The sequence below is a fragment of the Dipodomys spectabilis genome, unplaced genomic scaffold (assembly GCF_019054845.1).
Source record: "Dipodomys spectabilis isolate Male_0828 unplaced genomic scaffold, ASM1905484v1 ptg000178l, whole genome shotgun sequence".
Taxonomy (NCBI): Eukaryota; Metazoa; Chordata; class Mammalia; order Rodentia; family Heteromyidae; genus Dipodomys; species Dipodomys spectabilis.
The window spans coordinates 13,652,540-13,666,520 of NW_024870855.1; the positions used below are offsets into that span (position 1 = coordinate 13,652,540).

Here is a 13,981-nt window from a genome sequence, read left to right on the forward strand (position 1 = left end):
CCCCTGGCCACCTCCCACCCCCCCCCCCCCCCCAGTGAGCAGGTACACCCAGCAGCTGCGGCACCTGGGGGACTGCGACTCCGGGTTCCTGCCGAGTTACGCACAGGGCAGCGAGCGCGAGCTGCCGCTGGAGGAGGTCTACGAGGACCCGGTCCTGGAGCTGCTGGGCCCCGATGACGAGAGTCTGGGCCCTCTGAGTGGCCCACCCTGGCTGCTGGACCCCGATCCTGGCGTCCTCGGCGGGCAGGGGGAGGCTGTGCTGGTGCTGGGCGACGCGGGCGCGGGGAAGTCGGCGCTGCTGCAGCGGCTGCAGGGGCTGTGGGCAGCGGGGCGCCTGGGCGCCGAGCTCCGCTTCTTTTTCCTCTTCCGCTGCCGCGCGCTCGGCGGGCTGGGCGCGGGCGCTGCGCTGCGCCTGCAGGACCTGCTCTTCCGCCACTGCTGCTTCCCAGAGTGCGGCGCCGACGAGGTCTTCGCCTTCCTGCTGCGCTTCCCGCGCTTGGCGCTGCTGGCCTTCGACGGCCTGGACGAGCTGCCCTCCGACTTCGATCCGAGCCGCGCGCCCGACAGCTGCAGCCCCTGGGAGCCCGCGCCGCCGATGGCGCTGCTGGCGGCGCTATTGAGTGGCCGGCTGCTGTCGGGCACGCGCAAGCTGCTGACGGCGCGCACGGGCACGGCGCTCCCGCGCAACCTCTTGCGCGCCAAGGTGCGGCTGCGCGGCTTCGGCCCGCTTCAGCTGCGCAACTACGCGCGCCGCGTGGTGCCGGACCGCGCCGCGCGCGAGCGCCTGCTACAGCAGCTGGACGCCCACCCCGGCCTGGGCGGCCTCTGCGCCGTGCCGCTGTTCTGCGGCCTCGTCTTCCGCTGCTGCGCAAGCCTTTGCGACACCCGGGAGGACTCCGGCGTGCTGACTCTGACCGACGTCTACCTGCGGGTCGCCGAGGTCCACCTGCGTCGGGCGCAACCTCGCAGCCTGGTGCAGCACCCGGCGCGCTGCTCGGCCGAGACCCTGCGCGCGGGGCGGCACGCGCTGCGGGCGCTGGGCCGCGTGGCGCTTCGCGGCACCGAGCGCGGCCGCTTCGTCTTTGGCCCCGACGAGGTGCGGGTGTCGGAGCTGCGGGAGGGCAGCGCGCAGCTCCTGCCACTGGGCTTCCTTCGGGCCCTGCCCGCGCCCGGGCCCGAGCCGGGCCGCCGCGTCTTCGAGTTCCTGCACCTAACACTCCAGGCCTTCTTCGCTGCCTTCTTCCTGGTGGTGGACGATGGGGTGGGAACCCGGGAGCTGCTGCGGTTCTTGGGAACCGGGACGGGGGCGGCGGATGGAGATGCGGACGGAGATGGGGACTCAGATGCCTCTGCAGGCGCCTGCCACCCCTGCCTTCCGGCCCCGTGCCTGCGCGACTGCATCTCCGCCGGCCTCGTGCCCTCCTCCGGCAAGGACCACCTCCAGTTCACCAATCTCTTCTTGTGCGGGCTTCTGGCCAAGGCCAGGCAGAGGCTCCTGCAGACCCTGGTGCCCGCGGCTGCCTTACGGAGGAAGCGCAGGGCCCTGTGCACCCACCTACTCAACCGCCTGCGCGCCCACCTGCAAGGGCTGCCACGGCTCCAGTCCGGCGGCTTCCGGCAGGTGCAGGCCATGCCCGCGTTCCTCTGGATGCTGCGATGCCTCTATGAGACGCAGAGCCGCAAGGTCGGGTGGCGCGCGGCGCGCGGCATCCGCGCTGACTACCTCAAGCTGGCCTTCTGCAACGCCTGTCCGGCCGACTGCAGCTCCCTGGCCTTCGTCCTGCGCCACCTGCCCACTCGCCTGGCCCTAGACCTGGACAACAACAACCTCAACGACTTTGGCGTGCGTGAGCTGCAGCCCTGCTTCAGCCACCTCACGGTCCTCAGGTGGGGACCTGCCCACGGGATGGGGGGGGGGTGCAAGCCAGGATTCCGGGCCCCTCACCCGCCCTAGGACTGATGACTTCTGGTCTGAAAATGCCTTAGTCTGTATCTCAGGGTGGCAGAGGGCAAGGAACAAAGCAGGTCAGGTGGTGCTAGATCAGCCCCACTGCCTCTCTGTTCCTCACCTAGAGAAAGATGTCCTAAAGCTAGCAGTGCCAGCGCTCATGTGAGTGATGAAGTACCTCTGAACAGAACTTTGCCTGTTGCTCTTGACCCTGTAAGGTGGGACTGCCCTTGTCTCCGTTTGACAAATAAGACAGCTGAGGTACAGAGTTGATGGCCTGCTCTAGGCCACACAGCTGAGACCCAGCATCTCCTGAATAAAATGATTCTGAGGCTCAGGTCTCCGACACGTGGGAATGTTTATCACTGCAGGAAAAACAGCAGGAGCTGATCAGCATTCCTCTCAGGCCAGGCCTGCCACCTCCTGCTTGGGAGGCTAGGAGGGAAGGGAAGCTAGCCTAACTTCACCAGTTAGCATTTCCTGCAGGACACGAGCCTGAAGCCTGGCTCCAGCATATCCAGGCTTTTCAGGGGCTGTTTGGCTGGTCCCAGGACCTCTTTACTGGATGTTTATAACCAAGGAGTCTCCGAGGTCCACAGACTTCTGGATTCTAGAGATGAGAGCACTTTCATATGACATACCTCCTGATACTTTCTGTCCTGTTTCAGACTCAGTGTCAACCACATCACTGATACTGGGGTGAAAGTGCTGAGTGAAGAGCTGACCAAGTACAAGATTGTGACATATTTGGGGTATGTCTTTCTCAAGAATACTGGGTCAAAGAGCCGGAGAGCCCTCAGTGTGGGCAGCTGGCCACTATTTGAGCCAGTCACAAAATCCAATGTGGGGAAAGGTTTTGTTAAGATAACAATACTACCTATGCATTAGAATTTACCATGGTGGGAACCTCCATCTCTTTCCAGAATCCTCAGGCTAAGGTATGGACTTAGTGCCTGTGCTGATGGTGATGTGTTCCCAGGCCTAGGACAGAACCTTAACCCCAAATACCTGTACACACACACACACTTTTAGGGCCTTGCATTCATCTTTGCTTACTCAAAACTGGATCTCTGTCACTTGAGCCACACCTCCATTTCCAGTTTCTTGGTGGTTAACTAGAGAAAATAGAGTCACAGACTTTCCTGTACTGGCTGGCTTTGAACCATGATCCTCAGATCTTAACCTCCTGAGTAGCTGTGAATATAGACTTGAACCACCAGTGCCCAGCCTCAAGAAATTTAATACTTCCATAAAAAAAGAGAGTCTGGGTACCAAGCTGCTCCTGGGTCCGGGAACCTGGCAGTTGCTCAGCACCTTTGGGCCCCAGATTCCTCCAGTGTTAGATGAGACCACTGAAGCAGAGGTTCCAAGCTCCCATCTGCTTCGCAGTCCTGGTTGACAGTGCAGCCCTGAAAACCTCAGCTTAGGTTGTTACTCATCCCTGAGAGGCACTGAGGTTGTCACTGTACTGCAGAGAGATATGGAAGCACAGGACAGGGCCGCAGAGTCACAGGGCTACAGAGTCACAGAGCCCAGCTCCTGTTTCCAGGAGCCTCCTCTCAACTCAGAGAATGAACATCATTAGGCAGAAAATCCCACTTAGAGAAAGGGGTTCACAGCACACCAGACTCATACAGTCTCCACTGTGTTTTCTCTCTAAGTTTGTACAACAACCAGATCACTGACATTGGCGCCAGGTATGTTGCACGAATCCTGGATGAATGCAGAAGCCTCACACACCTAAAGTAAGTAACTGAGGTCAGTGGCACAGGCTCCTTAGTAGCTGCTTTTCCTCTTCAACTCTCCATTTTAAAGAACAATGCTGAACAATTTTAAAGAACAGTTACAGGTGTCTCACACCTGTAATCTAAGTACTCAGGAGGCTCATATCTGAGGATAAAGGTTTGAAGCCAGACTGGGAAGGGAAGTCCATGAGGCTGTTATCTCCAGTTAACCACCAAGAAGTGGGAGTTGTGGTTCAAGTAGTAGAGCACCAGCCTTGAGTACAAAAGCTCAGAGACAGCACCCAACACACACACACGAAAAGAAAAACAATGTACTGCCACAGCTGGAATCCTGGGGGTTCTGCTTTCCCTACACCATACTGGTCAGATTAAGGAGACTTGTGTGGGAGGTGAGATTGTCTTGTGGAATATTTATATGGCTGGGAGTTTGTAAGGACAACCTGTTGGGAGAAGGGGGCAGAGTAATGGCTGTTTGAGTTCTTCACTGACCAGGAAGAAATGCTATGACTAAGTCCCTTTATGTAATGCCAGAAACAATGATCTTTCCCCCTCAAAGAAGCTTGATCCTGGGTCCTGCCAGACACACTCAGCCAAGAGTGGTAGAGAACCTGATCCTAGTCCAGAAATGGAAATATCCACAGTGACTATAGGTAATCAACACGGTCGTTTCTCTGCCTGCCAGTGAGAGAATGGCATTTCTGAGGTTGCTGAAGCCCAGAGAGAGCCCAGAGGCCAAACACCTGCAGAGGCTGGGTTGTCTGGGAGGAGCCTTGATAGTCTGTCTTCAGGGCACATGTCTCTCACTGAGGGCCTGGTTGCCAGATCACACGGCAAGAGGGGCAGGCTGGGAGGTTCTATGGTGAGGGGCAGATGGCTGATTATAGGTTTCTACTCACCTCGGGGCTAAATGTACATGACTGTCTACCTCTCTACAGACTGGGCAAAAACAAAATAACAAGTGAAGGTGCAAAGTGCCTGGCCCAGGCTGTGAAGAACAGCACGTCGATCTTTGATATTGGGTGAGTAGAGGGGGATGCCCAGGTGGGGGCCCATGTCCTGTTATAAAAGGACCCTTGGGGTTTGGAAGAGGCAGCGAAGATGCCCCTGTGACTTCAGCATGGGCGGTGGTGGAAAGTCACAGGAAAATGTTGACTGCCACTGCACAGGCCTTATGTCAGAGGGCAGTGTCTTCACCACTAGAAACTGGAGAGCGCCATCCAGGTTCTGGATGGTCCTGACTTCTGGCTGATAGTCTCCTTTTTAAGAAAATGGTATGGGCTGGGAATGTACCTGAGTGGTAAAGTGCTTGCCTAGCATGCATGAAACCCTGGGTTTGATTCCTCAGTACCACATAAACAGAAAAAGCTGTAAGTGTCGCTATGTTTCAAGTGGTAGAGTGCTAGCTTTGAGCAAAAGAAGCTCAGTGACAGTGCCCAGGCCCTAGGTTCAAGCCCCAAGACTGGCAAAAAAAAAAAAAAAGAGAGAAAAGAAAATGTTATATCCTCTGGAGGAATTGTTTTTCTGATTGGTTTTTATTGGGGTGAAATACACATAAAATTAATCATCTTAACCATTTTTAATTGTGCAATTCAGGGATATAAGTGCATTTATAGCATTATGCAACCATGACCACTATTTGCCCAGAAACTCCTTTCATATTACAAAATTTAAACTTTGTAGCCTTTGAACATTCTCCTCATCCTGCCCCCCCCCCCCAGCCCTAGCTCCTGTAAGAGCCCTATGTGAGTAGACCATATAGTAATGGCTTATTTTACTTTGCATAATATTCTCAACATTTATTCATATCCTAACACATCAACACAATACTCTATTGTGTATATTCACCTCAGTCTGGTTTTTTCATTCATCTGTTGGTGGACATTTGGCTTACTGTGTTTTGGTTATTGAGAATAATGTCAATGTGTGCACATATCTCTTCGAGACCCTGCTTTCACTTCTTTTAGGTATCTGGTCAGAATTGGGATTGCCTGGCCATGTATTAATTCTATTCTTAATCTCTTGAGGAACCACTGTACTATTTTCCATAGTGGATGCAACATTTTCATTGCCCAAGGGTTTCAATTTCACTTTGTCCTTGCCAGCACCTGTTATTTTTGTGTTTTGTTAATAGTAACCAATAGTAACAGGATGGGAGGGTAAAAAGGCTTTATATCAGAACGGTGTTTTTTGTTGTTGTTGTTGTTGTTTTTGTTTTTTGGGGGGAGGCCGGTTGTGGGGCCTGAACTCTGGGCCCCTAAGCACTGTCTGTCACTCTTCAGCTCAAGGTGAGTGCTCTACCACTTGAGCCACAGCACCACTTCCAACTTTTTTTTTTTTTTGCTTATGTGGTGCTGAGGAATGGAACCCAGGGCCTCATGCATGCAAGGCAAGTGCTCTACCACTGAGCCACCTTCCCAGCCCCTCATAAAAGTTTTAGATCGTAATCTTCATTGGATTATAAAAGAGTGTAGATAATTTTACATTGAAACTATGAGATATAATAAAAATCATCTCAGATGGTTAACATGTGTGGTCATGCAAACTGGCTCTGGCTCGTATTCTCTTGCTTCTGTTTGCTTTTTCTTTAACTTGCAGAGGTTGCCCTACACATGCAGGGTTTGTCTTCTGCTTTTCACCTAACCTTATGCCATGAGAGCTTGACACTGTTTAGGCTTATGCCAATCAATGTAGAGTGCATACATCTTTAAAGTGAAGTACTGAAAGCAGTACTTGAGTCTTGAGTCTCACTGGCTTTACCTGGAGGCTGGGTGTGAGTGCCTGCCCTGGGCTGCCCAGTTCTGTTGTGTGTGGGTTGAGCGATGGCGCTTCTCTTTATGACAGAGCCCCCTTGTCCTTTTAGGAATAGTTGACACTTATTACAGGCCAGTGGCCTGTAAGTGTCTCTCACCTATGAACTCAGAATGGTCATGGCTGCCCTATGTGTGTCTCATGTATGAACTCAAGAATTGTCATGGCTGTTCTATGTGGTCTTATGTGTGAACTCAATCATCATGGCTGCTCTATGTGGTCTTATGTGTGAACTCAGAATCATCATGGCTGGTCTATGTGGTCTATGTATAAACTCAGACTTGTCATGGCTGCTCTATATGTGTCTCCTGTATGAACTCAATTGTCATGATTGTTCTGTGTTTTCACATATGAACTAAGAATGGTCATGGTTGCTCTACATGGTCTCATGTTTGAACTCAATCATCATGGCTGCTCTGTGTGAGTTTCACTTATGAATACAGTTGTCATGGGTGTTCTATGTGTGTTTCACGTATGGACTCAGAATCATCATGGGTGCTCTATGAGGGAATGGTCTTTTATTCCCATTTTACAGAAGACACTAAAGTTCAAGTATGTGTCCTATGGGTGGGAGGTGGTGAACATCTTGCCATGCAGGCTGTGTGAGCCCAATATTCTCAGCTACTCCATGGTTAGTGACAGTGTTTTCTGGGGCTGTAGCAGTGGGCAGGGCGTGGCTCAGCAACAGCTTTTCCATGCACCAGGAGCAAGGCTGCTGCCTCAAATCTGCTCCATGTCGGGAGGAGTGGCCCCAGCCCTAATGCAAAGCAGAACAGGGTGGGGTGCAGTTCTGCACTTAGCCTTCCTTTTAGGTCAGTGTGGCCCTTGTCCTCTGCAGGGGACATGTGGGTAGTTTCTTCCAGGACAGTTGTGAGCTGAGGCTTTTTACTGACAGCCCTCCTGAAAGGAGGAAGGGAGGGAGAGAGAGAGAGAGCATGCGTGCAACTTGCTGATCCACATCTATGAGTAGGGTTTCTGCTGCCTTTTTTTTTTTTTACAGCAGTTCCATAAGGGTTTCCTGTGGCCACCTTTTGGCACATGCATCAAGCCTGGGCCTCTGGCTGTTCTGAAGGGCCTGATTGTCACTGCCTTGCTTCTGTCCTCAGGATGTGGGGCAATCAAATCGGGGATGAAGGAGCTGCAGCTTTCGCAGAGGCTCTGAGGGACCACCCCAGCCTGAACAACCTGAGGTAACCCTGCTTTGGGAGCCAAAGGTCTGCCTGTATTGGAGAGGAATGGCTCTAGGGGCCCTGGCAGAGTGGCCCAGCATCCCTAGTTGGGGGATTTGCTTGTGTGATTCTATCTCTTCTTAAAAGGTTTTTCTTGATGTCTAAGAGGCATTCAGGAAGGTGCAATTCTTTCATGTTCAGCTCAGTTTTACCCTCCTACATACCCACACCTCTCACATTACAGTGTGACCACACCCAGACCCCTCCCCCCCCCAACACAAAGTGTCACCACACCCAGATCAAGAAGGGACACTTTCAGCCCCTGGGTCATTGCAGGCTTCTTGTGGGGAGGAGGGATAAAACTGAAAGGATGCTGGCTATCAGATTGCTGCCCCTTCCTCAGAATGAATGGCCGGGACAAGGGACCCTTCTCTGAACACAGCTGCTGCTTTCCAACCCTCCTTAGGCTCCACCTAATCCCAGAACTTTGGGTCTCCTGAGGTGAAAGGTAGTCTGAGGTAGGGGAGGGCACTGGCAGAAGGTATTTTTTTTGTGTCTTTCGATGGGGAACCTTCTCCATGTCTTGTCAGTGGGTCCCTAATGAAACCATCAGATGAGGCACATCTCCCAGATGTCCTTGGTCCCCAGCCTGAATGTTCTGCATCCATTTCTGCCTGGCCTTTCCTGGAGCAGTTTCGTACTTGCTCTCTGCTGACCGTGCAGAGTGCTTCTGCTTCCTGCAGAGGTTGGCCAGGCCAATACCACATCCAGATGGAGACTGCCCAGCTGATTGGGGGTAACACAAAGGACAGATGTGGAGGTGTTTCTAGTAATCCATCTCAGGTGTTTTCCTTCCTAGTCTTGCGTTCAACGGCATCTCCACAGAAGGAGGGAAGAGCCTGGCACAGGCCTTGAAGCAGAACACTTCTCTGGAGATATTTTGGTAATGATCACGGTTATTTTCCAGGGTTGGGTCTGGCTCATAAAACCCTAGGCTGTGCACAGTGAGCATCATAGTCAAAAAGATGCTCTGGGAGGTCTGGCTCAAGTGATAGAGTGCTAGCCTCCAGTGAAAAATGTTCAGGGACAGCGCTCAGGCCCTGAGTTCAAGCCCCAGGACCAGCACACACACACAGGGAACAAAGACTGCCTGCATTTGACGTGTTCTTATGGCATGGTCTCTCATTCTCCACACTTGGCATTTGGTTTGAATATTTTTTTGGTTGGGAATGTGTGGTACATCTGTGGGTGTCCATGGCATCTTTGGCCTTTACTGTTAAATACCAGGAGCCTCCATCCCCCAACTACGACCATCAAAACCGTCTCCAGACTCTGCCATGGGTGAGTGTGAAATGCCTCGGTTGAGAACTGTTCTGCTACATGAGCAGTGATAATGCCTGGTACCCAGACTAGTGAGCACTGCATGTGGTTACCATTCTATATCTTCTGCGTGTGCTTACTCAGTCTCACAACCACTCATGAGGGCTGTGTTGCCACCATTTATATCTAATTATGACTAAGCTCAGACCCAGAGAAACTAAACCTCTCCTGACCCTATACTGCTGACAAGTGCTACAAACCCAGTAAGCCTGGCTCAGCCTCCCAGACACTGCCCTCTGCTGCCTCCTGACTCTGCCTCACCACCTCAGGGCTACACAGAGCCCACAAGTGGATGTTCAAGGTCATGTCTTTTTATTGACAGGTAAATTATTACTCAGATTTTACACTGTGACAGTACACAGTGTGAACTGCAAGGTAGAAATCTTTTTTTTTATTGTGAAAATACTGTACAGAGGGGTTACAATTACATGGGCAAGATAATGAGTACATTTCTTATCAAGCATTGTAGCCTCTTCCTTTGTTTCCCCTTCCCTAGAAATCTTCTTTGAAGCTTTTTTCCTAGTACTTTTGAACCCAGGGTCTTGCAGATGCTGTACAAGCACTCCTCCCCTGAGCTCTATGTCCCCAGGAGCCCCTTATTTTGGCAGTATTGGGACTTGAACTTAAGACCAATGTCTGTTCAGCTGTCTCTACCACTTGAGCCACATCTCGAGCACTGCTTTTTGATGGTTATTTTGGATATGGAGTCTAATGGACTTTTTCTGCTTGGTAGACTATAGAAACTCAATCCTCTGAATCTCAGCTTCCTGAGTGACTAGGAGTATAGGCATAAACCACAGATACCCAGCCATCAAAAAACTGTTGAGACAGGGCCTTACCAAATTGCTCAGGCTGGCATCAAACTTGTAATCACAGAGCCCCTACTTCCTGAGTATGCGGGAATGAATGTGTGGCCACTTGTCCTGTTATACATCTTGCGTGAGTTGGTAAATGTCTAAATCTGATTTTGTCTTAAAATTTATATAAGGCAAGATCAAAGTACCCTTCAGTGAATGCTTTTAAATGATGTTCTTTTATTCTGGTATCCTTGGTTAGTTGTCACTGTACTCAATTGACTTACATCTCCAGCCTAGCATTTGCTGGTTATTTTAAAGTGGGGAGTTATTTTAAAGTGGGGAGCTCAGTGCCCAGGCTCTGAGCTTAAGCCCCAGAACTAGTGGGCATGCATGCACACACACACAACACAGACACACACACAGACACACAGACACATAGACACACATACACACACACACATGAGTCTCTCAAGGACTTTTCTGCCTGAATTGGCTCATCTCCAGATTGTATCCTCCTAAGTAATTAGGCTTACAGGCATGAGTCACAGGGGCCAAACTATTCTGATATTCTCATTTTCTCATCCACTAGAAGAAAAGAGCCCAATGCTTTGGATGTGCAGGGCTTCTTTGCCTTTTCAGAGTACTACTGGTTTTAGATACTGGAGATGCTTCCTGAGCTCTCAATTGTGAATTAGGTCCTTGGCAGCTGGCCTCCGTGCAGTGCTGAACACATTTTGTGCCCTTCCAAGTCTCCAGTCTGATTGCATAGCATGCTCTCAGTGGCATTGAGGTACCTGAGGGCTGGAGACTAGAGATGCAGTCCCTAGCCCTCAAGAATAGATTTTTCTAGCCTTACCATACCCAGTTGCTGTCCTCTGCATACAGAAAGGCAGGATTTGCACTTGCACTGAAGCACATGTCTGCTGCACGGTGGTGAAGCTGGGCTAACCCTGGCTTTCAGCACCTGGGGGTCTGTAGGGCTGGAAAAGCCTGGCCTGGAGTGCCACTTGTGTGAACAAATTTGCAGTCTGCCTGCCCAGCACTCCAAACTCAACACTTTCTCTCTTCTCTAGGCTGACCAAAAATGAACTGAATGATGAAGTGGCGGAGAGCTTTGCAGAAATGTTGAAAGTCAACCAGAATTTGAAGCATTTATGGTAACTTAGGCTGTATTACTTCTAGTTGTTGTTGTTGTTTTGGTCATGGGACTTGAACTCTGGGCCTGGGCATTGTCCCTCAGCTCTTCAGCTCAAGGCTAGAGCTCTACCACTTGAGCCACAGTGCCACTTCTGGTTTTCTGAGTGGTTTATTGGAGATAAAAGTCTCATGGGTGGGTGGCTGGTGGCTCACACCTGGAATCCCAGCCACTCAGGAGGCTGAGATCTGAGGATCACGGTTCCAGGCCAGCCTGGGCAGGAAAGTCCATGAGACTCTTATCTCCAGTGAACCACCAGAAAACGGGAAATAGGGGTGTGGCTCAAGTGGTAGAGCACTAGGCTTAAGTGAAAAAGCTCAGGGATAGTGCCCAAGCTCTGAGTTCAAGCCCCATGACTCACAAAATGAAAACAAAACAAACAAAAAATGTTAGTGGGAGGATGGGAAGGTATGGGAAGGGGAAACAAAAGAGGAGGCTACAATGCTTGATAAGAAATGTTCTCATTAGCCGGGCGGGCGCTGGTGGCTCACACCTGTAATCCTAGCTACTCAGGAGGCTGAGATCTGAGGATCACGGTTCAAAGCCAACCTGGGCAGGAGAGACCGTGAGACTCCTATCTCCAATAAACCACCAGAAAACCGGAAGTGGCGCTGTAGCTCAAGTGGTAGAGTGCTTGCCTTGAGCTGAAGAGCTGAGGGACAGCACCCAGGTCCAGAGGTCAAGTCCCACGACCGACCAAAAAAAAAAAAGAAAAAGAAATGTACTCATTATCTTGCCCATGTAATTGTAACCCCTCTATACAGTATTTTCACAATTTAAAAAAAAGAAAAAAAAAAGTCTCACGGACTTTCCTGCCTCGGCTGGCTTTGAACTGTGATCCTCAGATCTCAGCCTCCTGAGTAGCTTGGATTAAAGGCGTGAGCCATCAGCGCCCAGCTTTCTCCTAGTTTTTGAGATAAAATTTATATACCACAAAATCTGCTCTTTTAAAATATATTTGTAGTGTAGAGGTTTTTCATATATCTGTCAAATATAACCATTAGATTATACAACCATTATAAAACATTTTCACGACTGCCCCCCACTAAAAGCCTGCATGGCTTAGGTAGTTTCCCCCTGCCTTCCCCTTGCCATGCCAATGACTGACCTTCCTCAGACTCTATGTTGGGCATTTCATGTAAGTGGAATTGACGTTTCCTGAGCTTGTTTCTACGTTCTGCTACTAAGTTTCTATGCTCGATCTATATTGTGGCATATATGTGTACCACTGCTTTTCTGCTGGGGAATGATCCTCCATTGAAAGGATATGTGACATGTAAGATATTGGGGTTGTTTCTACTTTTTAACTGTTAGGAGTAATGCAGCTGTGACAGTTCATGCACATATTTTGTGAGAATATGTTTTCATTTCACTTGTCTCTCTCTATACTTAAAATAGACTTCTAGGTGCAATGGCAATTCAATGTTTGTTTAACATTTTGAGGAACCACCAAACTGCTTTCTGAAATGATTTTACTGTTTTATATTCCCATCAGCAGTTAATAAGGATTCTCATTTATCTGCCTCCTTCCATCCATGGTATGATTGTCTGTGTTTAATTTTAGCCACACCTGTGGGTTCTCAGTGACACCACATTGTGGTTTTGATTTGCATTTCCACGGTGCATCTTTCCAGGCATCTGTTATTGCCTTCACATCTTCGAAGAAATGTTTCCACACCCTTTGCCCATCTTGCAATTGTGTTGTCTTTCCATTGCTTCATTGTTGGCATTCTTTGGACTACTAGACTTTTATTAGGTTTACATATATTTTCTTTCTTACTGTGGCATTTCCTCTTTCTTGATATTCACCTCTGAAGTACAGCAGCTTTGGCCTGTGAAATCTGATTTACCTACTTTAGCTTTGGGCTTTGAAGTCTGATTTTTCTTCACTTGCTTGTGCTTGTGGACCTTCCCTAAGATTATCATGTTTAATCCAAGATCACAAAGATTCACACCTAAGTTTGTGGTTAAGTACTTGGAGCTGATTTTGTGTGTCATTCAGAGTGAGAGTGTGGCCCATTGCTTAGCACATGGATGTGCAACTTGAAAAGACTCTGTTGGGTGAGCTTGACACAAAAATGTATGTCCAGACTGTATTCTAGTTGTTCATCTATGTATCTTATTACAAGGGTACACTTTGTTTTTCTGACAGGAGCTTTCTTTGTAGCCTAGGCTGGCCTTGAACTCATGATTTTCCTACCTGTACCTCCCAGCTGCTGGGATTGCAGGTGTGTGCCATCACACCTACCTGATTTGTCTTATTATTGCTTTGACATCAGTTTTGAATCCAGGAAGTGTGAGTCCAGATTTGTTCTTTCTCATGATAGTTTTGGCCTTTTTGGATCTCTTTCATTTCCACGTGAGTTTTAAATGACCTTGTCGGTTTCTGCAGAAAAAGCCAGATTGTGCTGCTTTTCTCTTTCTTCCTTTTCTGTTCAGTCTGTGGATATCTTCTCTGCCCTTCCCCAGGCACTAGGCCAGCCGCTCTTGGAGCAAAGCCTGAGGGGCTGGAGAAGTTCTGGCTACTTGGTGCATGCCCACTGGATGAAGTCACGGGGGAGAGGGAGCAGAGGTGCCGGGCACTGCCTGACTTCGCAGGCAGCCTGCCCTACCACCATTGAGGTATGGGGCTGGCAGTGGCAGCTACGGTGAATATGGTAACTAGAAAACAGGAAAGTCTAACTGGATGCAGCACTCCATATCCACTTCTGTGGCCATGCTCATTGGAAGGCTATCATCTCTGCCACTGAGGACAGGGGGTGAGGTGGGACATGGGTCCCACAGCAGTCCAGCTACCTGTGGTCCTGTATGTGGGCAACAATAGTAGGATGGCAGGGAGGTGGATTTGCCAGAGTGCCCTGTGTGCATGTGTGTGCAGGTATGGAAATAACAGCACAGATAAGCTCTTCATAGTACAAGTGGACACTAACTAAAAACAA

General features: G+C 50.0%; 1 protein-coding gene across 2 annotated transcripts in view; it reads left to right on the forward strand.

Annotated features, from left to right (window-relative positions):
* The window catches only part of Nod1 (nucleotide binding oligomerization domain containing 1), a 43,481-nt gene that overhangs the window by 25,783 nt on the left and 3,717 nt on the right, over nucleotides 1–13,981 (forward strand). For both annotated transcript variants that reach the window (XM_042695135.1, XM_042695136.1), the window contains exons 4-10: nucleotides 36–1,887; nucleotides 2,617–2,700; nucleotides 3,610–3,693; nucleotides 4,629–4,712; nucleotides 7,608–7,691; nucleotides 8,530–8,613; nucleotides 10,921–11,004. In XM_042695135.1, the coding sequence (XP_042551069.1) occupies nucleotides 36–1,887; nucleotides 2,617–2,700; nucleotides 3,610–3,693; nucleotides 4,629–4,712; nucleotides 7,608–7,691; nucleotides 8,530–8,613; nucleotides 10,921–11,004 (2,356 nt within the window). The remainder of the gene's footprint in view (nucleotides 1–35; nucleotides 1,888–2,616; nucleotides 2,701–3,609; nucleotides 3,694–4,628; nucleotides 4,713–7,607; nucleotides 7,692–8,529; nucleotides 8,614–10,920; nucleotides 11,005–13,981) is intronic.